This window comes from Morus notabilis, unplaced genomic scaffold, assembly GCF_000414095.1.
Source record: "Morus notabilis unplaced genomic scaffold, ASM41409v2 Scaffold163, whole genome shotgun sequence".
Classification (NCBI taxonomy): domain Eukaryota; kingdom Viridiplantae; phylum Streptophyta; class Magnoliopsida; order Rosales; family Moraceae; genus Morus; species Morus notabilis.
In genome coordinates, this window is record NW_010360026.1 from 95,552 (window position 1) to 122,003 (window position 26,452).

At 34.6% G+C, this 26,452-nt stretch overlaps 1 protein-coding gene across 1 annotated transcript in view; it reads left to right on the plus strand.

Annotated features, from left to right (window-relative positions):
* The first annotated feature begins 19,775 nt into the window (after window positions 1-19,775).
* LOC21389068 (intermediate cleaving peptidase 55, mitochondrial) overlaps window positions 19,776-26,452 on the plus strand; it is a 65,114-nt gene continuing 58,437 nt past the window's right edge. The window contains exon 1 of the mRNA XM_024164006.1: window positions 19,776-20,183. Coding sequence (XP_024019774.1) covers window positions 19,776-20,183 — 408 coding nt within the window. The remainder of the gene's footprint in view (window positions 20,184-26,452) is intronic.

Below are 26,452 nucleotides of genomic sequence, written 5' to 3' on the forward strand. Positions count from 1 at the left end.
ATTCTAAAATTAATATATGATTTTTAGGAATTAATGCAATAAGCGGCACTATTTTTTGATGAACATTCTATTTTTTTATGATTTTCTTTATTTTTCATCTTTAAAAAATATAATCAACAAAACGACGTCAAAAAATAATCAACGTTTGCAGACACGATCCTTACACTTTTCTCGGCATGCCAGAAAAATAGCCTCAAGCAATGACAAAAGAAAATACTGTCAAAAAACCCCAGTCCCGTGTACTGGGGCGCCCAGGGGCCAGCTCAGGGGTCGGGATGGGTCAAAAATTTACATTTTTATTTTTGTGTTCATTCTAAAATTAATATATAATTTTTAGAAATTAATGCAACAAGCGACACCATTTTTTTTATGAATATTCTAGTTTTTAGGATTTACTTTCTTTTTCGTCTTTAAAAAATATAATAAAATAAAAACGACGTCAAAAAATAATGAAATTTTGCAGACACGATCGTTACATTTTACTAGGCATGTGAGAAAAAAATAGCCTCAAAAATGACAAAAAGAAGTAAACCACTGATAAAAGCCCCCAGCCCGTGTAATAGGGCGCCCAATGGCCGGGATGAGTCAAAAATTTACATTTTTATTTATGTTATGCATTCAAAAATTAATATATGATTTTTTAGGAATTAATGCAATAAGCGGAACTATTTTTTGATGAATATTCTATTTTTATGATTTTCTTTATTTTTCACCTTTAAAAAATATAATAAAATAAAACAGCGTCAAAAAATAATAAAATTTTCCAGACACGATCCTTACATTTTTCTAGGCATGCCAGAAAAAAATAGGCTCAAGAAATGACAAAAAGAAAAGAAAACATTGTCAAAAAGCCCCAGGCCCGCGTAGTGGGGCGCCTAGGGGACAGTTCAAGGGTCGGAATGGGTCAATAATTTACATTTTTATTTATGTTTGACATTCTAAAATTAATATATGATTTTTAAGAATTAATGCAACAAGTGACACTATTTTTTTGATGAATATTCTATTTTTTATGATTTTCTTTATTTTTCGTCTTTAAAAATTATAATAAAACAAAACGACGTCAAAAAATAATCAAATTTAACAGACCCGATCCTTACATTTTTCTGGGCATGTGAAGAAAAAAAAAGCCTCAAAAAATGACTAAAAAAAGTAAAACACTAGCAGAAAACCCCCGGCCCTCATAGTAGTGCGCCCAAGCGCCAGTTCAAGGGTTGGGATGGGTTAAAAGTTTATAATTTTATTTATGTTTTGCATTCTAAAATTAATATATGATTTTTAGGAATTAGTGCAACAAGCATAACTATTTTTTGATGAATATTCTATTTTTTTATGATTTTTTTTATTTTTCATCTTTAAAAATTATAATAAAACAAAACGACTTCAAAAAATAATTAAATTTTGCAGACACGATCCTTACATTTTTCTAGGCATGTCAGAAAAAAATAGCCGCAGGAAATGACAAAAAAAGTAAAACAATATCAAAAAGCCCTCGGCCCGCGTAGTTGGGTGCCCAGGAGCCAGCTCAGGGGCCGGGATGGGTCAAATATATACATTTTTATTTATATTTTACATTCTAAAATTAATATATGATTTTTTAGAATTAATGCAACAAGCGGCACTATTTTTTTATGATTTTCTTTATTTTTCATCTTTAAAAAATATAATCAAACAAAATGACGTCAAAAAATAATCAACCTTTGCAAACATGATCCTTACATTTTTCTAGGCATGCTAGAAAATAATAGCCTCATGAAATGACAAAAAAAAACACTGTCAAAAAAGCCTAGGCCCGCGCACTTGGGCGTCCAGGGGCTTGCATTCTAAAATTGATATATGATTTTTAGGGATTAATGCAACAAGCAACACCATTTTGTTGATGAATATTCTATTGTTTTGGATTTTCTTTCTTTTTCATCTTTAAAAAATATAATAAAATAAAAACGACGTCAAAAAATATTAAAATTTTGTAGACACGATCCTTACATTTTTCTAGGCATGTGAGAAAAAAATAGCCTCAAAAAATGACAAAAAGAAGTAAACCACTCGCAAAAAGCCCTCGGCCCGCGTAGTAAGGCTCCTGTAACGTCCCAATTTCCGGGCTTAAACTTTTGTATTAATTTTGTATGAAGGTATTGTAAGGGAAATGACAAAGGAATTTAAGGATTAAATTGTAAGGCTTTGGAGGGGCAAGATTGTAAGAATTTTCATATCTATGGGTCATATTGCAATATTTAAAAAAAAAACAACATCTAGCTATCCACTCACGTGGCAATGCTAGTGTTTCAGCCAAGCCACTAAGTCCATGCTCCCTTAAGACACGTTGGGAGGCTAAGGGGGCAATGAGGAGAAATTCATGTGTCTTCCACTCTCTCTTTCTCATCTCCCTATCTGACTCTCTCTCTCTCTCTCTATCTCCCTCTCTCTCTATGTTTTTCTCTTTCTCTTGATTCAATCTCCATCTTCCACAGAGGGTTACAGCAATTCTTTGAAGTGAAGAGGTGGTTTGAGCAAGGATTCAAGGTAGGGTTTTTCACTTTTGTTGTCTAATCCAAAAATTTGATTTTTGCTTTGATGTTTTTCCTTCGCTTAGTGGCTGGAGTCTGTGGATTTTAATGTTACAACCTGAGTTAGTTTTAGAAAAGTTGAACTTTAAGCTTCCCTCAAAACTCCATTTTCGGATTCCTTCAAAGGCCCAACTTTTAACATGTAAATTTGAGCTCAAAGTGATGTTCTTCTATACTTTTGGTCTCTGAATCTTAGAGTTTTGTTGATAGTAGTGTGGTTTAGAGGAGCTCCCTTGGGTCTAAATTGTGAATGAAAAGTATTGAAGGTTTGATGAAAGAGTTTGATGAAAAGTATGCCTTAGGTGTTCAATCTATGATTTTCATGAGGATCCCAGCGGTAGCCTAAAGAAAAGTATAAAACTGTACTTTCTTGATGACTATTTAATGTTTGTTTTACTAGGATCTTAAACTAGACATCTTGAGCATTGTATAGCCGCAAGAATCACCTCAAATGGACAACTATAACTCAAGTTATGACTTTTTGAAGTTATGCTTAGTGACTGGTTTTTCTACAGAAAAACTAGCAAAATTCGATCTGGTTTATCATATTTTTGGAGACTTTAACGGATCCAAAATTAAGCTTGTGATATCTCTTTAAAAAGCCCTAGATGTCTACTTCATTTGGGTTCTGGTTTTATAATTTTTGAGGCTACACAGAATACTTTGTGAATATTCTTGTAGCAGTCGTAAAACTGCCATTTTCAGAAACTAATAAAACAAAGAACTGAGGGTCCTACTATTTGAAATGGGAGTGTTGCACATAAACTACATTTACAACCATTTAGAACAGATTATGAGTGACGTGTGAAAGTTGAAATCACCTCATTTGGAGTTTTGTAGCACAAGTTGTGCTCATAGGAAGTTTTATATAGAAACTTTCTAAGGACTGTCAAAAACGGAAAAAAAAAACTGAATTATGATTTCGTGGAAACTGTTTTTAAGGTACTTAGAGATGTCACATCGAGACATATGATAGTTCGTTGGAAAGATATACATGTCTACTTTGTTTTGAAGTTAATTTTGGAATTGTTAAAGATAAAGAGAGTATCTTACGAATTTTCTTCTAAAGATGGATGAATCTGTGAAATTCCAGTTTTAGGGGAATGTGATTATGAATTAGAAATTGATTTATGGTTGTGCTATTGAGCTCTAGTAACGATGGCCGGACAATAGAAAGGCAAACGAACAAGGAAAATGAAGAGGGTTAAACTTGGATCTTGCTAAGCAACTCAGGTAAGTAGAGTATGATTTCTCTGCAGCACTTACAAACTTTGTTTGATAGACTTTCTATGGAATGTTTAGTATGCTATTATGTGAATTTTTATGACATTGTCAATGTGTATGGTTGTGAAGGCATGCTTATGTTAATATATTATGCACAAAGTAGAGCATCACGTGGATTATTAGATTACTTGTGATTGAGCACATAATAGCATGCATGATAGGCCGGTACTGCCAAGTCCTCAAAGGACTTCTATTGTGATATGGTGATTGATGAAATTGTGATTGAGCTGCGCAAGTCTCTCGAGCCAAGTGGGTGATGATAAAGACTATATTGTGATTTTGAGAAATTGTGATTTTGAATGCGTTGGCCGTTCCCTCGAACCATGTGGGCGATGACAGGGAACCTGATATTGTGATTTGAGATATTGTGTGACACCCTTTTCATACCATTTCCTCCCAAGCCTTATTTCCTTACTATTAATTCAAATCTAAGGACGTGCCACAATCACTAACCTTCACTTGTCACTTATGTGAAAACTATGGTGTTTCATTTTTTTTTTTTTTGCTTAAACAAAATTTCGTTAATACACCATTCCTATAAAGTTTTCTAGCCACAATTAAAATTATACAATCATCCAAGGTTTATGAGCTTAACTCCAAAATATATATGTTTACAAATCCAAAATAATCTGTGTGTAGCTTATTCGGTCCAACCATATGTACAGCGGTCAATGAAGCCAGCTCCCCTGCTTACTGTTCTGCTTTATTCTTACCTTTTCCTACAGCACAGAGCAAACTTTAATGAGCTTTAGGCTCAGTAAGTAGAGCTACAATCACACAATCTTACTTTAACATACGTATGCATCACAGCATCCTAGGTAACTTATGACAATCAATTCCTACACTTTATGCACGTGCACTATATATCACTAGGGCCCTCCCGGTACTGCCGCCGGCTTTTTATAATCTGACCACATGCCAATTTCTCAAATCACAATATCAAGTTCCCCGTAATCACCCACATGGCTCGTGGGAACGGCTAGCGCATTCAAAATCACAATCTTAATATCACAACATAGTCTCTGTCATTACCCACTTGGCTCGAGAGACTTGCGCGGCTCAATCACAATTCCATCAATCACCATATCACAATAGCAGTCCTTTGAGGACTTGGCAATACCGGCCTATCGTGCATGCTATTATGTGCTCAATCATAAGCAACCTAGTAATTCATGTGATGCTCTACTTTGTGCACAATATATTAACATAAGCATGCATTCACAAAGCATACACATTGACAATGTCACAAAAACTCACATAATAGCATACTAGACATTCCGTGGAAAGTCTATCAAACAAAGTTTACGAGTGCTACAAAAAGGTCAAACTCTACTTACCTAAGTTGCTTAGCAAAATCTAAGTTTAACCCTCTTTGTTCCCCTTGTTCGTTTTCCTTTCTATAGTTCAAAATAAACAAGTTGGCCATCGTTATTAGAGCTCAATAGCTCATCTATAAATCAATTTCTAATTCATAATCACATTCTCCTGAAAACTGAAATTTTACAGATTCGTCCATCTTGAGAAGAAAATTCATAAGAAGTTCTTTCTGTCTTTAAAAATTCTAAAATTAACTTCAAAACAAAGTAGACATGTATATATTTCTAACGAGCTATCATATGTCTCAATCCGATATCTCTAAGTACCTCAAAAACTATTTCTACGAAATCACAATTCTGTTTTTTTTTTTTTCCGTTTTTGACAGTTTTTAGAAAGTTTCTATATGAAACTTCCTATGGGCACAACTTGCGCTACAAAACTCCAAATGAGGTGATTTCAACTCTCACACATCACTAACAACCTGTTCTAAATGGTGGCAAAGGTGGTTTAAGTGCAGCACTCCCATTTCAAAAAGTAGGTACCTCAATTCTTTATTTCATTAATTTCTGGAATTGGCACTTTTACAATTACTACAAGAATATTCGCAAAATATTTTATGTTGCCTGAAAAACTACAAAATCAGTGCCTACTCAGGATAGACATCTAGGGCTTTCCAAAGAGGTATCACAAGCTTAGTTTTGGGTCCGTTTAAGTCTCCAAAAATATGATAAACCAGATTGAATTTTGCTGGTTTTTCTGTAGAAAAACCAGCCACTAAGCCTAACTTTAAAAATGTACATCTTAGGCTACGGTTATCTGTTTAAGGTGATTCCAGCGGCTATACAAAGCTTACGATGTCTAGTTACCAATTATGTAAACCTTATTTTGAAATTCCTCATCAAATACTCCCAGAATCCGAAAGAACAGATTCTGTCCAGCAAGTACATTTGACAGTTTTTTTTTTTTTATGTTCAAAAGTTTACAACTTAAACTACAAAGCTCCTTTTGGGGTGATTCAAGTTTCCATTTAAAGTATGAAATGTCTATTCCTCAAATATATAAGTCACCCTCCAAGATTCATTTACACAAAACCCAGAATTTGATCAAATAGGGACTGCTCAAAATTATAAACAAAGTATACATTTAACTCACCAAATTTTTCTCAAAAAAACAATTCCTCTTCAATTCTGGGCTGAGTTGAATCTTTCTCCACCTCAAGCTTGAATCCTAGCTCAAACATCCTCTTTTCCTCCAGGAATTGCTGCAGCCCTTTTTCTGAAATCAGATTGCTGCAAAAGAGTAATGTCCACCGTTGAGAAGGCTTGATTGTGCTTGTCCTTATACTCCTTAGGCAGGTTACAAGATTTGAGACCAAAAATATAGAAGAACTTCACTTTGAGCTCAAATTTGCATGTTACAAGTTGGGCCTTTGAAGGAATCCGACAATGGGGTTTTGAGGGAAGCTTAAGGTTCAACTTTTCTAAAACCAAATTAGGTTGTAACATTAAAATCCACAGAACCCAGCCACTAAGCGAAGGAAAAACATCAAGGCAAAAATCAAATTTTCGGATTAGAAAAGGAAATAAGACAGGTTACAAGATTTGAGACCAAAAATATAGAAGAACTTCACTTTGAGCTCAAATTTGCATGTTACAAGTTGGGCCTTTGAAGGAATCCGACAATGGGGTTTTGAGGGAAGCTTAAGGTTCAACTTTTCTAAAACCAAATTAGGTTGTAACATTAAAATCCACAGAATCCAGCCACTAAGCGAAGGAAAAACATCAAGGCAAAAATCAAATTTTCGGATTAGAAAAGGAAATAAGAAAATGCCCTACAAGAAATCTTCTAGGATTCGGATTACCTAGAAAAACTAATCAAAATCCCAAATTTGAACCAAAAATTGGATTTGGAGACAAAGGATAAACCAATTCAAAGTCTCATACCTCTTTGACCTTGAAAAACCACCTTCAACACTTCAAGCTTCTACACAATCAATCTCAAAACCGGATTACCTATGGAATTTTGAAGAAAGCCCTTTGTTTTCTAACCAAATCAAAGCTCTTTTTTTTTTTTTCTGGACAGGAGATAGAGGGAGAGAGAGAGGCGGACAGAGGATGAGGAAGAGAGAGTGAAAAACGTGAAGTGGAGTTGAGGTTGAGAGAGAGATTGAGAGAGTGAAAATTTTTTTTCCTTCCTATATTACTCCACTCCCCCTCAACGTGGCCAAAGAAGGGAGATGAGTGGCATGGCTAAAGTTCCAGCCATGCCACGTGAAAGGATAGCCAGATGCTGTTTTTTTCTCTAATACTGCAATATGACCCCTAAATATGAAATTCTTACAATCTTGCCCCCCAAAGCCTTGCAATTTAATCCTTAAATTCCCTTGTCATTTCTCTTACAATTCCTTCATACAAAATTAATACAAAAGTTTAAGCCCGGAAATCAGGACGTTACATATTGGCATGTGGCCAGATTGTGAAAAAGTCGGTGGCAGTACCGGGAGGGCCCTAGTGATATAGAGTGCACGTGCATAAAGTGTAGGAATTGATTGTCATAAGTTACCTAGTATGATGTGATGCATACGTATGTTAAAGTAAGATTGTGTGATTGTAGCTCTACTTACTGAGCCTAAAGCTCATTAAAGTTTGCTCTGTGCTGTAGGAAAAGGTAAGAACAAAGCAGAACAGTAAGCAGGGAAGCTGGCTTCGTTGACCGCTGTACATATGGTTGGACCGAAGAAGCTGCACACAGATTATTTTGGATTTGTAAACATATATATTTTGGAGTTAAGCTCATAAACCTTGGATGACTGTATAATTTTAATTGTGGCTAGAAAACTTGATAGGAATGGTGTATTCACGAAATATTGTTTAAGCAAAAAAAAAAAAATTTGAAAGACCATAGTTTTCACATAAGTGATAAGTGAAGGTCAGTGATTGTGGCACGTCTTTAGATTTGAATTAATAGTAAGGAAATAAAGCTTAGAGGAGATGGTGTAAAAGGGGTGTCACAGCGCCCAAGGGCCGGGATGGGTAAAAATTTATTCTAAAATTAATATATGATTTTTAGGAATAAATGCAACAAGCGGAACTATTTTTTGATGAATATTCCATTTTTTATGATTTTCTTTATTTTTCATCTTTCAAAATATAATAAAATAAAACAACGCCAGAAAATAATGAAATTTTACAGACACGATCCTTACATTTTTCTAGGCATGTCAGAAAAAATAACCTCAAGAAATGACAAAAAAAAGAAAAACACCATCAAAAAGCCCTCGACCCGCGTAGTAGGGTGCCCAGGAGCCAGCTCAGGGGCCGAGATAGGCCAATAATTTATATTTTTATTTATGTTTTGCATTCTAAAATTAATATATGATTTTTAGGAATTAATGCAACAAGTGGCACTATTTTTTGATGAATATTCTATTTTTTTATGATTTTCTTTATTTTTCGTCTTTAAAAATTATAATAAAACAAAACGACATCAAAACATAATCAAATTTTGCAGACAGGATCCTTACATTTTTCTAGGCATGTCAGAAAAAAATAGCCTCAAGAAATGACAAAAAAACAAAACACTGTCAAAAAGCCCTCGGCCCGCGTAGTGGGGTGCCCAGGAGCCAACTCAGGGGTCATGATGGGTCAAAAATTTATATTTTTCTTTATATTTTGCATTCTAAAATTAATATATGATTTTTAGAAATTAATGCAACTAGTAACACCATTTTTGTCTGAATATTCTATTTTTTAAAGTTTTCTTTCCTTTTCGTCTTTAAAAAATATAATAAAAAAAACGACGTAAAAAAATAATGAAATTTTCCAGACATGATCCTTACATTCTACTTGGCATGTCAGAAAAAATAGCCTCAACAAATGACAAAAAAAAGAAAACACTATTAAAAAGCATTAGGCCCGCGTAGTGGGGCGCCCACGGGCCAGCTGAAGGGTCGGGATTGGTAAAAAATTTATATTTTTATTTATGTTTTGCATTCTAAAATTAATATATGATTTTTAGGAATTAATGCAACAAGCGACGCCATTTTTTGATGAATATTCTATTTTTTAGGATTTTCTTTCTTTTTCAACTTTAAAAAATATAATAAAATAAAAACGACGTCAAAAAATAATGAACTTTTGTAGACACGATACTTACATATTTTTAGACAAGTGAGATAAAATTAGCCTCAGAAAATGACAAAAAAAAGTAAAACACTAGCAAAAAGCCCCCGGCCCGCATAATAAGGCGCCCAAAGGCCACTTAAAGGGTTGGGATGGGTCAAAAATTTATATTTTTATTTATGTTTTGCATTCTAAAATTAATATATGATTTTTAGGAATTAATGTAACTAGCAGAACTATTTTTTGATGAATATTCTATTTTTTATGATTTTCTTTATTTTTCGTCTTTAAAAAAGAAAATAAAATAAAACGACGTCAAAAAATACTGAAATTTTCCAGACATGATCTATACATTTTTATAGGCATGTTAGAAAAAATAGCCTCAAGAAATGACAAAAGAAGGAAAACACTATCAAAAAACCCTCGGCCTACGTATAAGGGTGCCCAGGAGCCAGCTCAGGGGTTAGGATGGGTTGAATATATACATTTTTATTTAGATATTGTATTCTAAAATTAATATATGATTTTTACGAATTAATGCAACAAGCGGCACAATTTTTTGAAGAATATTCTATTTTTTATGATTTTCTTTATTTTTCGTCTTTAAAAAATATTATAAAATAAAAACAACGTCAAAAAATAATGAAATTTTGCAGACACGATCCTTACATTTTTCTGGGCATGCCAGAAAAAAAAGTTTCAAGAAAAGACAAATAATAAAAACACTGTCAAAAAGCCACAGGCTTGCATTGTGGGGCGCCCAGGGGTTAGCTCAGGGGCCGTGATGGGTCAAAAATTTACATTTTATTTATGTTTTGCATTCTAAAATTAATATATAATTTTTAGGAATAAATGCAATAAGCGACACTATTTTTTGATGAATTTTCTATTTTTTAGGCTTTTCTCTCTTTTTCGTCTTTAAAAAATATAATAAAATAAAAACGTCGTCAAAAAATAATGAAATTTTGCAAACACGATCCTTACATTTTTCTAGGCATTTGAGAAAAAAAAACCTCAAAACATGACAAAGAACGTAAAACACTGTCAAAAAAACCCCCGGCCCGCGTAGTATGGCGCACAAGGGCCAGTTCAATGGCCGGGATGAGTCAAAAATTTACATTTTTATTTATATTTTTTCATTCTAAAATTAATATATGATTCTTAGGAATTAATGCAACAAGCGGAACTATTTTTTGATGAATATTCTATTTTTTTTATGATTTTCTTTCTTTTTCGTGTTTAAAAAATATAATAAAATAAAATGATTTGAAAAAATAATCAAATTTTACAAACACGATCCTTACATTTTTCTAGGCACGCTAAAAAAAATAGCCCCAAGAAATGATAAAAAAAGAAAGCACTGTCAAAAAGCCCTTGGCCCACGTAGTAGGGTGCTCAGGAGCCAGCTCAGGGGTCGGGATGGGTCGAATATATACATTTTTATTTATATTTTTTATTCTGAAATTAATATATGATTTTTAGGAATTAATGCAACAAGTGGTACTATTTTTTGATGAATATTCTATTTTTTTTATGATTTTCTTTATTTTTTGTCTTTAAAAATTATTATAAAACAAAACGACATCAAAACATAATCAAATTTTGCAGACAGGATCCTTACATTTTTCTAGGCATGCCCGAAAAAAATAGCCTTAAGAAATTACCAAAAAAAAAGGAAAACACTGTCAAAAAGCCCTTGGCCCGCGTAGTGGGGTGCCCAGGAGCCAACTCAGGGGTCAGGATGGGTCAAAAATTTACATTTTTATTTATATTTTGCATTCTAAAATTAATATATGATTTTTAGAAATTAATGCAACTAGTGACACCATTTTTGGCTGAATATTCTATTTTTTTAAAATTTTCTTTCCTTTTTTTCTTTAAAAAATATAATAAAATAAAAACGACGTAAAAAAATATTAAAATTTTCCTGACATGATCCTTACATTCTACTTGGCATGTCAGAATAAATAGCCTCAAGAAATGACAAAAAAAAAAGAGAAAACACTATCAAAAAGCCCCAGGCCCGCGTAGTGGGGCGCCCACGGGCCAGCTGAGGGGTCAGGATTGGTAAAAAATTTACATTTTTATTTATGTTTTGCATTCTAAAATTAATATATGATTTTTAGGAATTAATGTAACAAGCAGAACTATTTTTTGATGAATATTCTATTTTTTTATGATTTTCTTTATTTTTCGTCTTTAAAAAAAGATAATAAAATAAAACGATGTCAAAAAATACTGAAATTTTCCAGACACGATCTTTACATTTTTATAGGCATGTCAGAAAAAATAGCCTCAAGAAATGACAAAAGAAGGAAAACACTATCAAAAAGCCCTCGCCCCGCGTATAAGGGTGCCCAGGAGCTAGCTCAGGGGCCGGGATGGGTCGAATATATACATTCTTATTTAGATATTTTATTCTAAAATTAATATATGATTTTTACGAATTAATGCAATAAGCGGCACAATTGTTTGAAGAATATTCTATTTTTTATAATTTGCTTTATTTTTCGTCTTTAAAAAATATTATAAAATAAAAACGACGTCAAAAAATAATGAAATTTAACAGACACGATCTTTACATTTTTCTCGGCATGTCAAAAAAATAGCCTCAAGAAATGACAAAAAAAAAAAGAAAACACTGTCAAAAAGCCCCAAGCCCGCGTAGTGGGGCGCCCAGGGGCCAACTCAGGGGTCAGGATTGGTGTAAAATTTACATTTTTATTTATATTTTACATTCAAAAATTAATATATGATTTTTAGAAATTAATGCAACTAGCGACACCATTTTTGGCTGAATATTCTATTTTTTAGGATTTTCTTTCCTTTTCGTCTTTGAAAAATATAATAAAATAAAAACGACATCAAAAAATAATGAAATTTTCCAGACATGATCCTTACATTTTACTTGGTATGTCAGAAAAATAGCCTCAAGAAATGACAAAAACAAAAGTAAAACACTGTCAAAAAGCCCTCGGCCCGCATAGTGGGGTGCCCAAGAGCCAGCTCAGGGGCCGAGATGGGTCGAATATGTACATTTTTGTTTATATTTTGCATTCTAAAATTAATATATGATATTTTGGAAATAATGCAACAAGCGGCACCATTTTTTGAAGAATATTCTATTTTTTATGATTTTCTTTATTTTTCATCTTTAAAAAATATTATAAAATAAAAACAACGTCAAAAAATAATGAAATTTTACAGACACGATCTTTATATTTTTCTAGGCATGCCAGAAAAAAAAAGCTTCAAGAAAAGACAAAAAATGAAAACACTGTCAAAAAGCCACAGGCCTGCGTTGTGGGGCGCCTAGGGGTCAGCTCAGGGGCCGGGATGGGTCAAAAATTTACATTTTATTTATGTTTTACATTGTAAAATTAATATATAATTTTTAAGAATTAATGCAACAAGCGGAACTATTTTTTGACGAATATTCTATTTTTTATGATTTTCTTTATTTTTCGTCTTTAAAAAATATTATAAAATAAAAAAAACGTCAAAAAATAATGAAATTTTACAGACATGATCTTTACATTTTTCTAGGCATGTCAGAAAAAAAAGCTTTAAGAAAAGACAAAAAATGAAAACACTGTCAAAAAGCCACAGGCCAGCGTTGTGGGGCGCCTAGGGGTCAGCTCAGGGGCCGGGATGGGTCAAAAATTTACATTTTATTTATGTTTTACATTGTAAAATTAATATATAATTTTTAAGAATTAATGCAACAAGCGGAACTATTTTTTTATGAATATTCTATTTTTTTATGATTTTCTTTCTTTTTCGTGTTTAAAAACATATAATAAAATAAAATGACTTCAAAAAATAATTAAATTTTGCAAACACGATCCTTACACTTTTCTAGGCATGCGAAAAAAATAGCCTCAAGAAATGATAAAAAAAAGAAAACACTCTCAAAAAGCCCTTGGCCCGCGTAGTAGGGTGCCCACGAGCGAGCTCAAGGGTCGGGATGGGTCGAATATATACATTTTTATTTATATTTTTTATTTTAAAATTAATATATAATTTTTAGGAATTAATGCAACAAGCGGAACTATTTTTTGATGAATATTCAATTTTTTTATGATTTTCTTTATTTTTCATCTTTAAAAAATATTATAAAATAAAAATGACGTCAGAAAATATTGAAATTTTATAGACACGATCCTTAAATTTTTCTAGGCATGCCAGAAAAAAATTGCCTCTAGAAATGATCAAAAAAAAAAGAAAACACTATCAAAAAGCCCTAGGCCCGCATAGTGAGGCGCCCAGGGGCCAGCTCAAGGGCCGGGATGAGTAAAAAATTTACATTTTTATTTATGTTTTGCATTCTAAAATTAATATATGATTTTTAAGAATTAATGCAATAAGCGGCGCTTTGATTTTTTTCCTTCGCTTAGTCGCTGGATTCTGTGGATTTTAATGTTACAACCTGATTTGGTTTTAGAAAAGTTGAACCTTGAGCTTCCATCAAAACCCCATTTTCGGATTCCGTCAAAGGCCCAACTTTTAACATGCAAATTTGAGCTCAAAGTGAAGTTCTTATGTACTTTTGGTCTCTGAATCTTAGAGTTTTGTTGATTTTTGTTGATAGTAGTGTGGTTTAGAGGAGCTCCCTTAGGTCTAAGTTGTGAATGAAAAGTATTGAAGGTTTGATGAAAGAGTTATATGCCTTAGGTGTTCAATCTATGATTTTCATGAGGATCCCAGCGGTAGCCTAAAGAAAAGTATAAAACTGTACTTTCTTGATGACTTTTTAATGTTTGTTTTGTTAGGATCTTAAACTAGACATCTTAAGCTTTGTATAGCCGCAAGAATCACCTCAAATGGACAACTATAACTCAAGCTATGACTTTTTAAAGTTAGGCTTAGTGGCTGGTTTTTCTGCAGAAAAACTAGAAAAATTCGATCTGGTTTATCATATTTTTGGACATATGATAGGTCGTTGGAAAGATATAGAAACTTTCTAAAAACTATCAAAAATGGAAAAAAAATAGAATTATGATTTTATGGAAACTATTTTTAAGGTACTTAGAGATGTCGGATTGAGACATATGATAGGTCGTTGGAAAGATATACATGTCTACCTTGTTTTGAAGTTAATTTTAGAATTGTTCAAAATAAAGAGAATATCTTATGAATTTTCTTCTAAAGATGGACGAATATGTGAAATTCCAATTTCAGGGGAATGTGATTATGAATTAAAAATTGATTTATGGTTGAGCTATTGAGCTCCAATAACGATGGCTAACTTGTTTATTTTGGATAGTAGAAAGGTAAACGAACAAGGGAAACGAAGAGGGTTAAACTTGGATCTTGCTAAGAAACTCAGGTAAGTAGAGTATGATTTCTCTGCAGCACTTACAAACTTTGTTTGATTGACTTTCTATGTAATGTCTAGTATGTTATTATGTGAATTTTTATGACATTGTCAATGTGTATGGTTGTGAAGGCATGCTTATGTTAATATATTGTGCACAAAGTAGAGCATCACGTGGATTATTAGATTACTTGTGATTGAGCATATAATAGCATGCATGATAGGCCGGTACTGCCAAGTCCTCAAAGGACTTCTATTGTGATATGGTGATTGATGAAATTGTGATTGAGTCGCACAAGTCTCTCGAGCCAAGTGGATGATGACAGAGACTATATTGTGATATTGAGAAATTTTAATTTTGAATGCGCTGGCCGTTCCCTCGAACTAGGTGGGTGATGACAGGGTACCTGATATTATGATTTGAGATATTGGCATGTGGCCAGATTGTGAAAAAGCCGGCAGGAGTACCGGGAGGACCCTAGTGATATATAGTGCACGTGCATAATGTGTAGGAATTGATTGTCATAAGTTACCTAGGATGTTGTGATGCATACGTATGTTAAAGTAAGATTGTGTAATTGTAGCTCTACTTACTAAGCCTAAAGCTCATTAAAGTTTGATCTGTGCTGTAGGAAAAGGTAAGAACAAAGCAGAACAGTAAGCAGGGGAGCTGCCTTCGTTGACCGCTGTACATATGGTTGGACCGAAGAAGCTGCACACTGATTATTTTGGATTTGCAAACATATATATTTTGGAGTTAAGCTCATAAACCTTGGATGACTATATAATTTTAATTGTGGCTAGAAAACTTGATAGGAATGGTGTATTAACGAAATTTTGTTTAAGCAAAAAAAAAAAAAAATTGAAACACCATAGTTTTCACATAAGTGACAAGTGAAGGTCAGTGATTGTGGCACGTCCTTAGATTTGAATTAATAGTAAGGAAATAAAGCTTGGAAGGAGATGGTATAAAAGGGGTGTCACAATTGGTGGTATCAGAGCTAGAGTTTAGTCATTTCTGTAGACAACTCCATATGTACAAGTCACGAAGACGGCGAGCCTGCTCACTGTAAGTTGTGTATTTGTGAATTTTGTACTTATGAGTATATGATTTATGAAAATCTAACGTGCATAGGTCAAAGAAATAGTTGCCTTATGTCTGAGCCAAGTCATAGACAAGTAGGAGCTCAATCGAGCCGACAATCAAATACTGAGGTAACTAGTAGATCACGAATAACTACTAGTGAAGTGGCATATTACGGAAACGTGGTTGAGGCGGTGAAACCCCCGACGTTCTCGGATGAGGAGAACACTATACCAGTGCAAAATTGGACCACTCGGATGGCCATAATTTTTCGTGTGCACAACATGCCCCACAATTTTAGGGCAAGGATAGAGGCTATGTATTTAAGGGAATACCCAGCCGTTTGGTGGGAGATTTCCCAAGATGAAATAATGAAAGAGATGACATGGAATAGGTTTCTATTTTCAATAGAAAGACAATTTAGCCAAAACTTGGGAGGTTCTCTCTAGGAGAGAAGAAAGCTTGAAAGTTTCACTGATAGTGACACTGAATAGTTAGGAGTTTAGAGATGGAATTTGTGATATATTGTAAATAATCGTGGATGATGAGTATGTACTGTGTTAAACTTCGATCTAGATGTTGTATGGATGTTTAGAATAATGTTATTATGAGTAATACTATTTTGATCAAGAAATGAGTATTTAATAATTATTGACTAAGAGTGAATGCTTGATAAATGATGTGCATGGAGGAATAGCACGCACACACACCAGTATATTAAAATAAATGGCACGTGGAAGACCTCATAAGATTCTTCGATGAGAGCAATCATTACCAGCTCGTCAGGGAAATGGTAATGAACTCAGAAACGAGGCTCCCGAAGTGCCTCCTACTAGGGCACAAGTGGATGAGATAGCAAGATTACAAGAAGCGATAAGGCTGCAAGCGGAGCAAATTCATCAGTAGACCGAGAGACTTAATGCCTTCATGGAACGAATGGAGGCCAACATGAATCCACCGCCGCAACAACAACAACCGCCACTACCACCGCAACCGGCACGAGATCAGAATAAGGCTCAAGTGGGAGAGCCAGTGTACGAGCGATTTAGAAAGCAATAACCTCTGACATTTGAGGGGGATACTGATCCATTAATTGTCGAAGAATAGAGGTGTAGTCTTGAGAATATTTTTGATTTCATGAGGTTGATAGATTAGGAAAAAATGGCATGTACGGTGTATCAAATGAAGAACAATGCGAGAATTTAGTGGGACGTTGTTAAGAGGACCGTGGATGTGAATACTCTGACCTTGACGGGATTTTTGGAGCTATTCAACACCAAATACGACAACGCTAACACTTTGGATGCAAAAATAGACGAGTTTCAAGAGTTAAAGCAAGGGAATTCTATCGTGATTGAATATGCACAGAAGTTCGATCAATTGTCAAGATTTGCACCCGGATTGGTAGCAACGGAAAATGAGAGAAAAATGAGGTTTATGAAAGGTCTAAGGTCAGATTTGGCAAAGTTAGTGGATGATGGTGAGACGGAGCCACGCACCTATACAGGAGCTGTTGAGCGAGTGATTTGGCAAGAAATGTGGGAAAATGTTGAAAAAATACAGGCTCAATTTTCAAGGACCAAGGAGTGTGATACCAGTTCTAATCCTCGGTCTCGCTTTAACAGCCGAGGGAATTTCCAACAAAGAGGGAATTTTGGAAGTAGAGGAGGACGAGGTGGGAATCAACAGAAGACAAATGCTCGAGTGGTTACCTTGACTCAAGGTGAAGCAGAGGCTGGACCATCTGAAGTTGTTTTAGGTCAGCTCTCAATGGCTGATACTACTGCATATGCATTAATAGACTTAGGTGCATCTCACTCTTTCATTGCTGTGAGCTTTGCTAGAAAGTTAGGGAGAACGCCAGATATGCTAGGGGAGGTATGTAGAGTGTTTTTACCTTCAGGAGATAGTTTGAAGTTTCAATCTTGGCTTAGAGCAGTGTCTATTGTCATTTGTGGTAGAGAATTGTATGTTGATCTAATCATACTAGAGATGTATGATTATGATGTTATATTGGGGATGGACTGGCTAACACGGTATAATGCTGTGATAGACTATAAAAAGAAGAAAGTGATCTTTTTGCCCCCAGGAGAAAGAGAAGCATTCGAGTTTCGTGGAACCTCCCGCAAACAGAAATTGCCAATCATATCAGCTATGAAGGCTTATAAAAGGCTAGCTAATGGTTGTGTTGGATATCTAGCTAATATTATATACGCGGCGCGGGAAGTAACGCTTGAGCCTAAAGATGTTCCAGTGGTTTGAGATTTCTTGAATGTTTTTTCGGAGGATTTACCTGGTCTGCCACCAGATCGGGAGTTGGAGTTTGTAATTGAGTTATTACCTGGAACTGCGCCGATTTCTAAAGCTCCATATCATATGGCCCCAGCAGAATTGAAGGAATTGAAGACACAATTGCAAGAATTATTGGATAAAAAGTTTATTAGGCCAAGTTATTCACCTTGGGGAGCACCGGTGTTGTTCGTTAAGAAGAACGATGGCACAATGAGGATGTGCATTGATTATCGAGAGCTGAATAAATTTACCATAAAGAACAAGTATCCTCTGCCGAGGATTGATGATTTGTTTGATCAGCTCCAGGGTGCGGCAGTCTTCTCGAAGATTGACTTGAGATTGGGGTATCGTTAGCTGAAAGTTCGAGAAAAGGACATTCCCAAGACAACATTCCAAACTAGATATGGCCACTATGAGTTTCTGGTAATGTCGTTTGGATTAACTAATACCCCAGCAACGTTCATGGATCTCATGAATCGAGTATTTAAAGAATATCTTGATAAGTTCGTGATCGTATTTATTGATGATATACTAGTGTATCCAAGAATGAAGCAAGAGCATGAGGTACACCTACGATTGGTGTTACAAAGGTTACAAGAGAAGAAATTATACGCCAAGTTCAAGAAATGTGAGTTCTGGTTGGAGAAGGTGTCATTTCTTGGACATATGGTCTCAAGGGAAGGAATTTCAGTGGATCCATCAAAAGTGGAAGCTGTGAGTCAATGGAAGAGGCCGAATAATGCTACTAAAATTCGTAGTTTTCTCGAATTAGTAGGGTATTACCAACGCTTCGTCGAAGGATTCTCGAGAGTTGCGCAACCTTTGACTCAACTCACTCGCAAGAACGTCAAGTTTGAGTGGACAGACAAATGCGAGGAATGTTTTCGAGAATTGAAGAAGCGATTAACTTCAGCTCCAATTTTGGCTATTCCTTCGGGTAGTGAAGGATTTGTGATATACAGTGATGCCTCTGGGTTAGGTCTGGGAGCAGTATTAATGCAAAGGTGATTGCCTATGCTTCTCGGCAATTGAAAGACTACGAAAAGAGATATCCGACGCATGACCTTAAGTTAGCCGCTGTGGTGTTTGCATTGAAAATATGGAGACACTATCTATATGTAGTACACTGTGACATCTACACAGACCATAAGAGTCTGAATTATATCTTTACGCAGAAGGAGTTGAACATGAGGCAATGAAGGTGGTTGGAATTTGTAAATGATTGTAATTGTGATATCCGTTACCATCCAGGTAAGGCAAATAAAGTCGCTGATGCCTTAAGTAGGAAGAGAGTGGCCAGTTTGGTTACTTTACCTCGAATACCAGGTCCGTTGAGAAACGATTTGAATAAATTAGAAATGGAGTTTGTAGTGGGACAATTATCTATGCTATCTTTGCAACCGATGATCAGGGAAGAGATTAAAAGTAAACAATACTTAGACCATCTAATTGAATAATTGAAGCATGAAGTCATAAAGGATAGGCGTCTGAATTTTCAAATCTTAGAAGATGGTGTGTTGGGATTTAAAGGTCGATTGTGTGTTCCTGACGATGAAGAAATTAAACTGTAGATTTTGTATAAAGCCCATAATACACCGTATTCGGTGCATCCTGGTATAACAAAGATGTATCAAGACCTGAGAAATTACTTTTGGTGGCCTGGAATGAAGAAAGATGTGGTGGAGTATGTTGCTAAATGTTTAATTTGCCAACAAGTGAAAGCTGAACACCAAAAACCCGGTGGATTGCTGTAACCATTAGAGATTCTAGAATGGAAATGGGAACAAATTGCCATGGATTTTGTTTCTGGGTTACCAAGAACTGTGAAGGGACATGATTCGATTTGGGTCATAGTGGATAGAATGACCAAATCATCTCACTACTTACCAATGAGAAAAACTTATACAGTTGATAAGCTAGCAGAAATATACATACAAGAGATAGTGAAACTACATGGAGTCCCACTTTCGATAGTTTCTGACAGAGACAGCAGATTTTCATCGACATTCTGGAAGAAGTTACAAGAAGGCCTTGGGACAAGATTGAAGTTCAGTATCGCAATGCATCCTCAGACATACGGTCAAACGAAACGCACTAATCAGACCTTGGAAGACATGTTAAGAGCTTGCGTGTTAGACTTTCATAGATCGTGGAGTAGATATCTTCCTCTGATTGAGTTTTCTTATAATAACAGCTACCAGGTGTCTATTAAAGCTGCCCCGTATGAAGTTTTGTATGGTCGTAGATGTCATTCACCGATACACTGGCATGAAGCAGGAGAGTGCATATATTTGGGTCCATAACTTGTGGACCAAGCGAATGAAGCTATCAAGAAAATCAAAGAAAGATTGAAAGTCTCTCAAGATCGACAAAAGAAGTATGCGGATAGAAGATGACGACCACTGGAATTTGAAATAGGTAACAAGGTATTTATGAAAGTTGCACCAGTCCGGGGAGTAATGAGATTTGGAAAGAAAGGTAAATTAAGCCCTAGGTATATTAGGCCCTTTGAGATTATTGAGCGCATAGGAAAAACTGCATATAGACTAGCCCTTCCACCGAGGCTGTCTGGAGTGCACGATGTGTTCCATGTGTCCATGCTACGCAAATATTTGTGGGAACCATCTCATGTGTTGAGTTATGAAATGATAGACGTGGATCCAAAACTATCTTATCAAGAATAACCTATAAAAATTCTGGATAGAAGATAGAAGGAATTGCGGAACAAGACCATCCCACTTGTGAAGGTCCATTGGAGAAATCATGCGGTCGAAGAAGCAACTTGGGAGTTAGATGATATGAGAAAGAACTTCCTGGTTTTGTTCTAAGTTTCACGGACGAAACTTTTGTATGTTATAGGGAATTGTAACGTCCCAATTTCTGGGCTGAAACTTTGGTATTAATTTTGTATGAAGGAATTGTAAGAGAAATGACAAAGGAATTTAAGGATTAAATTGTAAGGCTTTGGGGGGGACAATATTGTAAGAATTTTCATATCTAGGGGTCATACTACAATATTCAAAAAAAAAACAGCATCCAGCTATCTACTCACGTGGCAATGCTAGTGTTTCAGCCAAGCCACTAAGCCCATGCTCCCTTAAGACACGTTGGGAGGCTAAGGGGGCAATGAGGAGAAATTCATGTGTCTTGCACTCTCTCTTTCTCATCTCCCTGTCCGACTCCCTCTCTCCCTCTATCTCCCTCTCCCTCTGTATTTTTCTCTTTCCATTGATTCAATCTCCATCTTCCACAAAGGGCCCCTTGATTCAATCTCCACCTTCCACAAAGGGCTACATCAATTCTTTGAAGTGAAGAGGTGGTTTGAGCAAGGATTCAAGGTAGGGTTTTTCACTTTTGTTGTCTAATCCAAAAATTTGATTTTTACTTTGATGTTTTTCCTTCGCTTAGTGGCTGGATTCTGTGGATTTTAATGTTACAACCTAATTTGGTTTTAGAAAAGTTGAACCTTGAGCTTCCTTCAAAACCCCATTTTCGGATTCCTTCAAAGGCCCAACTTTTAACATGCAAATTTGAGCTCAAAGTGAAGTTCTTCTGTACTTTTGGTTTCCGAATCTTAGAGTTTTGTTGATTTTTGTTGATAGTAGTGTGGTTTAGAGGAGCACCCTTGGGTCTAAGTTGTGAATGAAAAGTATTGAAGGTTTGATGAAAGAGTTATATGCCTTAGGTGTTCAATTTATGATTTTCATGAGGATCCCAGCGGCAGCCTAAAGAAAAGTATAAAACTATACTTTCTTGATGACTTTTTAATGTTTGTTTTGTTAGGATCTTAAACTAGACATCTTAAGCTTTGTATAGCCACAATAATCACCTCAAATGGACAACTATAACTCAAGTTATGACTTTTTGAAGTTAGGCTTAGTGGCTGGTTTTTCTGCAGAAAAACTAGAAAAATTTGATCTGGTTTATCATATTTTTGGAGACTTTAATGGATCCAAAACTAAGCTTGTGATATCTCTTTAGAAAGCCCTAGATGTCTACTTTGTTTGGGTTCTGGTTTTATAATTTTTGAGGCTACACAGAATACTTTGTGAATATTCTCGTAGCAGTCGTAAAACTGTCATTTTCAGAAACTAGTAAAACAAAGAACTGAGGGTCCTACTTTTTGAAATAGGAGTGCTACATATAAACCACCTTTGTAACCATTTAGAACAGGTTATTAGTGACGTGTAAAAGTTAAAATCACCTCATTTGGAGTTTTGTAGCACAAGTTGTGCGCATAGGAAGTTTCATATAGAAACTTTCTAAAAATTGTCAAAAACGGAAAAAAAAAACAGAATTATGATTTTGCGGAAACTGTTTTTAAGGTACTTAGAGATGTCAGATTGAGACATATGATAGGTCGTTGGAAAGATATACATGTCTACCTTGTTTTGAAGTTAATTTTGGAATTGTTAAAGATAAAGAGAATATCTTATGAATTTTCTTCTAAAGATGGACGAATCTGTGAAATTCCAGTTTCAGGGGAATGTGATTATGAATTAGAAATTGATTTATGGTTGAGCTATTGAGCTCTAGTAACGATGGCCAACTTGTTTATTTTGGACAATAGAAAGGCAAACGAACAAGGAAAACGAAGAGGGTTAAACTTGGATCTTGCTAAGCAACTCAGGTAAGTAGAGTATGATTTCTCTGCAGCACTTACAAACTTTTTTTTATAGACTTTCTATGGAATGTCTAGTATGCTATTATGTGAATTTTTATGACATTGTCAATGTGTATGGTTGTGAATGCATGCTTATGTTAATATATTGTGCACAAAGTAGAGCATGACGTGGATTATTAGATTACTTGTGATTGAGCACATAATAGCATGCATGATATGCCGGTACTGACAAGTCCTCAAAGGACTTCTATTGTGATATGGTGATTGATGAAATTGTGATTGAGCCGCGCAAGTCACTCGAGCCAAGTGGGTGATGACAGAGACTATATTGTGATATTGAGAAATTGTGATTTTTAATGCACTGGCCATTCCCTCGAACCAGGTGGGTGATGACGGGGACCCTGATATTGTGATTTGAGATATTGGCATGTGGCTAGATTGTGAAAAAGCCGGCGGCAGTACCGGGAGGGCCCTAGTGATATATAGTGCACGTGCATAAAGTGTAGGAATTGATTGTCATAAGTTATCTAGAATGTTGTGATGCATACGTATGTTAAAGTAAGATTGTGCAATTGTAGCTCTACTTACTGAGCCTAAAGCTCATTAAAGTTTTCTCTGTGCTGTAGGAAAAGGTAAGAACAAAGAAGAACAGTAAGCAGGGGAGCTGGCTTCGTTGACCACTGTAGATATGGTTGGACCGAAGAAGCTGCACACTGATTATTTTAGATTTGTAAACATATAATTTTGGAGTTAAGCTCATAAACCTTGGATGACTGTATAATTTTAATTGTGGCTAGAAAACTTGATAGGAATGGTGTATTAACGAAATTTTGTTTAAGCAAAAAAAAAATTTGAAACACCATAGTTTTCACATAAGTGACAAGTGAAGGTCGGTGATTATGGCATGTCCTTACATTTGAATTAATAGTAAGGAAATAAAGCTTGGAAGTAGATGGTATAAAAGGGGTGTCACACATTTTTCTAGGCATGAGAGAAAAAAATAGCCTCAAAAAATTAATAAAACGTAAAACGCTGTCAAAAAGTCCTCGACCCGCGTAGTAGGGCTCCCAGGGGCCATCTCAAGGGCCTAGATTGGTTAAACTTTTTTATTTTTATTTACGTTTTTCATTTTAAACTTAATATATGATTTTTATGAATTAATGCAATAAGCGGCACTATTTTTTCTATGAATATTATATTTTTTAATGATTTTCTTTATGTTTTGTCTTTAAAAAATATAATAAAATAAAATGACGTCAAAAAATAATGAAATTTTATAGACACGGTCCTTACATTTTTCTAGGCATGTCAGAAAAAAATGGCCGCAAAAAATGATAAAAAAGTATAATACTATCAAAAAGCCACCGGCCCGCATAGAAAAGCGCCCAAAGGCCAGCTCAGGGGTCGGGATACTTTAAAAATTTACATTTTTATCTATGTTTTGTATTCTAAAATTAATATATGATTTTCAGGAATTAATCGAACAAGCAGCACCATTTTATGATGAATATTCTGTTTTCATGATTTTCTTTATTTTTCGTATTTATAAAATATAATAAAATAAAAACGGAATCAAAAAATATTTAAATTTTGCAAACACAATCCTTACATTTTTCTAGGCATGCCGGAAAAAATGGCCACAAAAAATGATAACAAAAAGTAAAATACTGTCAAAAAGCCACCGGCCTGGTAGAAGAGCGCCCAAGGGCTAGCTCAGGGCCCGGAATGGGTAAAAAATTTACATTTTTTTCTATTTTTTGTATTCTAAAATTAATATATGATTTTTACGAATTCATTCAACATGCGGCATAATTTTTTGATGAATATTCTATTTTTCATGATTTTCTTTATTTTTCATATTTATAAAATATAATAAAATAAAAACGGCGTCAAAAAATAATTAACTTTTGCAGACACGATCCTTACATTTTTCTACGCATGCTAGAAAAAATGATAAGAAAAGGTAAAACACTCTCAAAAAGCCCCCGACCCGCGTAGTAGGGCGCCCAAGGGCCAGCTCAGGGGCCGAGATGGGTTAAAAATATATATTTTTATTTATGTTTTGGATTCTACAATTAATATATGATTTTTAGGAATTAATGAAACAAGCAACACCATTTTTTGATGAATATTCTATTTTTATCATTTTTTTATTTCTCATTTTTAAAAAATATAATAAAATAAAAACGACGTTAAAAAATAATGAAATTTTGCATACATGATCTTTACATTTTTCTAGGCACGCTAGAAAAACATGACCTAAAAAAATGGCAAAAAAAGGTAAAACCTTGTCAATAGGCCCCCGGCCCGCGTAGTAGGGCATCCAAGGGCCAGCTCCGGGGCCGGGATGGGTAAAAAATTTACATTTTTATATATGTTTTGCATTCAAAAATTTTTTATTTTTAGGAATTAATCCAACAAGTGGCACCATTTTTTATGAATAGTCTATTTTTCATGATTTTCTTTATTTTCCATTTTTATAAAATATAATAAAATATAAACGACGTCAAAATATAATGAAATTTTACACACACGACCAAAAAGAAATGGCCTCAAAACATGACAAAAAATGTAAAATGCTGTCAAAAAGCCCTCGGCCCGCGTAGTGGGGCGCCCAGGGGCCAGCTTAGGGGCCGGCATGGGTCAAAAATTTACATTTTTATTTGTGTTTTGCATTCTAAAATTAATATATGATTTTTAGGAATTAATGCAACAACCGGCACCCTTTTTTTATGAATATTCTTTTTTTATGATTTTCTTTACTTTTTGTCTTTAGAAAATATAATAAAATTAAAACTACGAGAAAAAATAATGATGTTTTACAGACATGATCCTTACATTTTTCTAGGCATCCCAGAGAAAAATTGTCTCAGAAAATGACAACAAAAAAAAGTAAAACGCTGTCAGAAAGGCCTCGACCCGCGTAATAGGGCGCCCAGGGGCCAGCTCAGGGGCCGGAATGGGTCAAAAATTTACATTTTGATATATGTTTCGCATTCTAAAATTAATATATGATTTTTAGGAATTAAAGTAACAAGTGGCACCATTTTTGGATGAATATTCTATTTTTTATGATTTTCTTTATTTTTCGTCTTTAAAAAATATAATAAATAAAAACGACGTCAACACATAATGAAATTTTGCAGACACGATCCTTACATTTTTCTAGCATGCTAGAGAAAAAGGGCCTAAAAAATGATAAAAAAACTGAAGCACTGTCAAAAAGCCCCCGACCTGGGTAGTAGGGCACCCAAGGGCCAGCTCAGGGGCCGATATGGGTCAAAAATTTACATTTTTATTTATATTTGGGATTCTAAAATTAATATATGATTTTTAGGAATTAATGCAACAAGCGGTACCGTTTTTTGATGAATATTTGATTTTTTACGATTTTCGTTATTTTTCGTGTTTAAAAAATATAATAAAATAAAAACGACGTAACATTTTGTAGACACGAACTTTATATTTTTCTAGGCATATTAGAAAAAAATGGCCACAAAAAATGATAAAAAAATTAAAACACTATCAAAAAGTCCCTGGCCCGCGTAGTTGGGCGCCCAAGGGCCAGTTCAATGGCCGGAATGGGTCAAAAATTTACACTTTTATTTATGTTTTGCATTCTAAACATAATATATGATTTTTAGGAATTAATGCAACAAGCGGCACCATTTTTTGATGAATCTATATTTTTCATGATTTTCTTTATTTGTCACCTTTATAAAATATAATAAAATAAAAACGAAGTCAAAAAATAATTAAATTTCACAAAAACGATCCTTACATTTTTCAATGCATGGGAGAAAAAAATGGCCTCAAAAAATAAAAAAAAATGTAAAACGCTGTCAA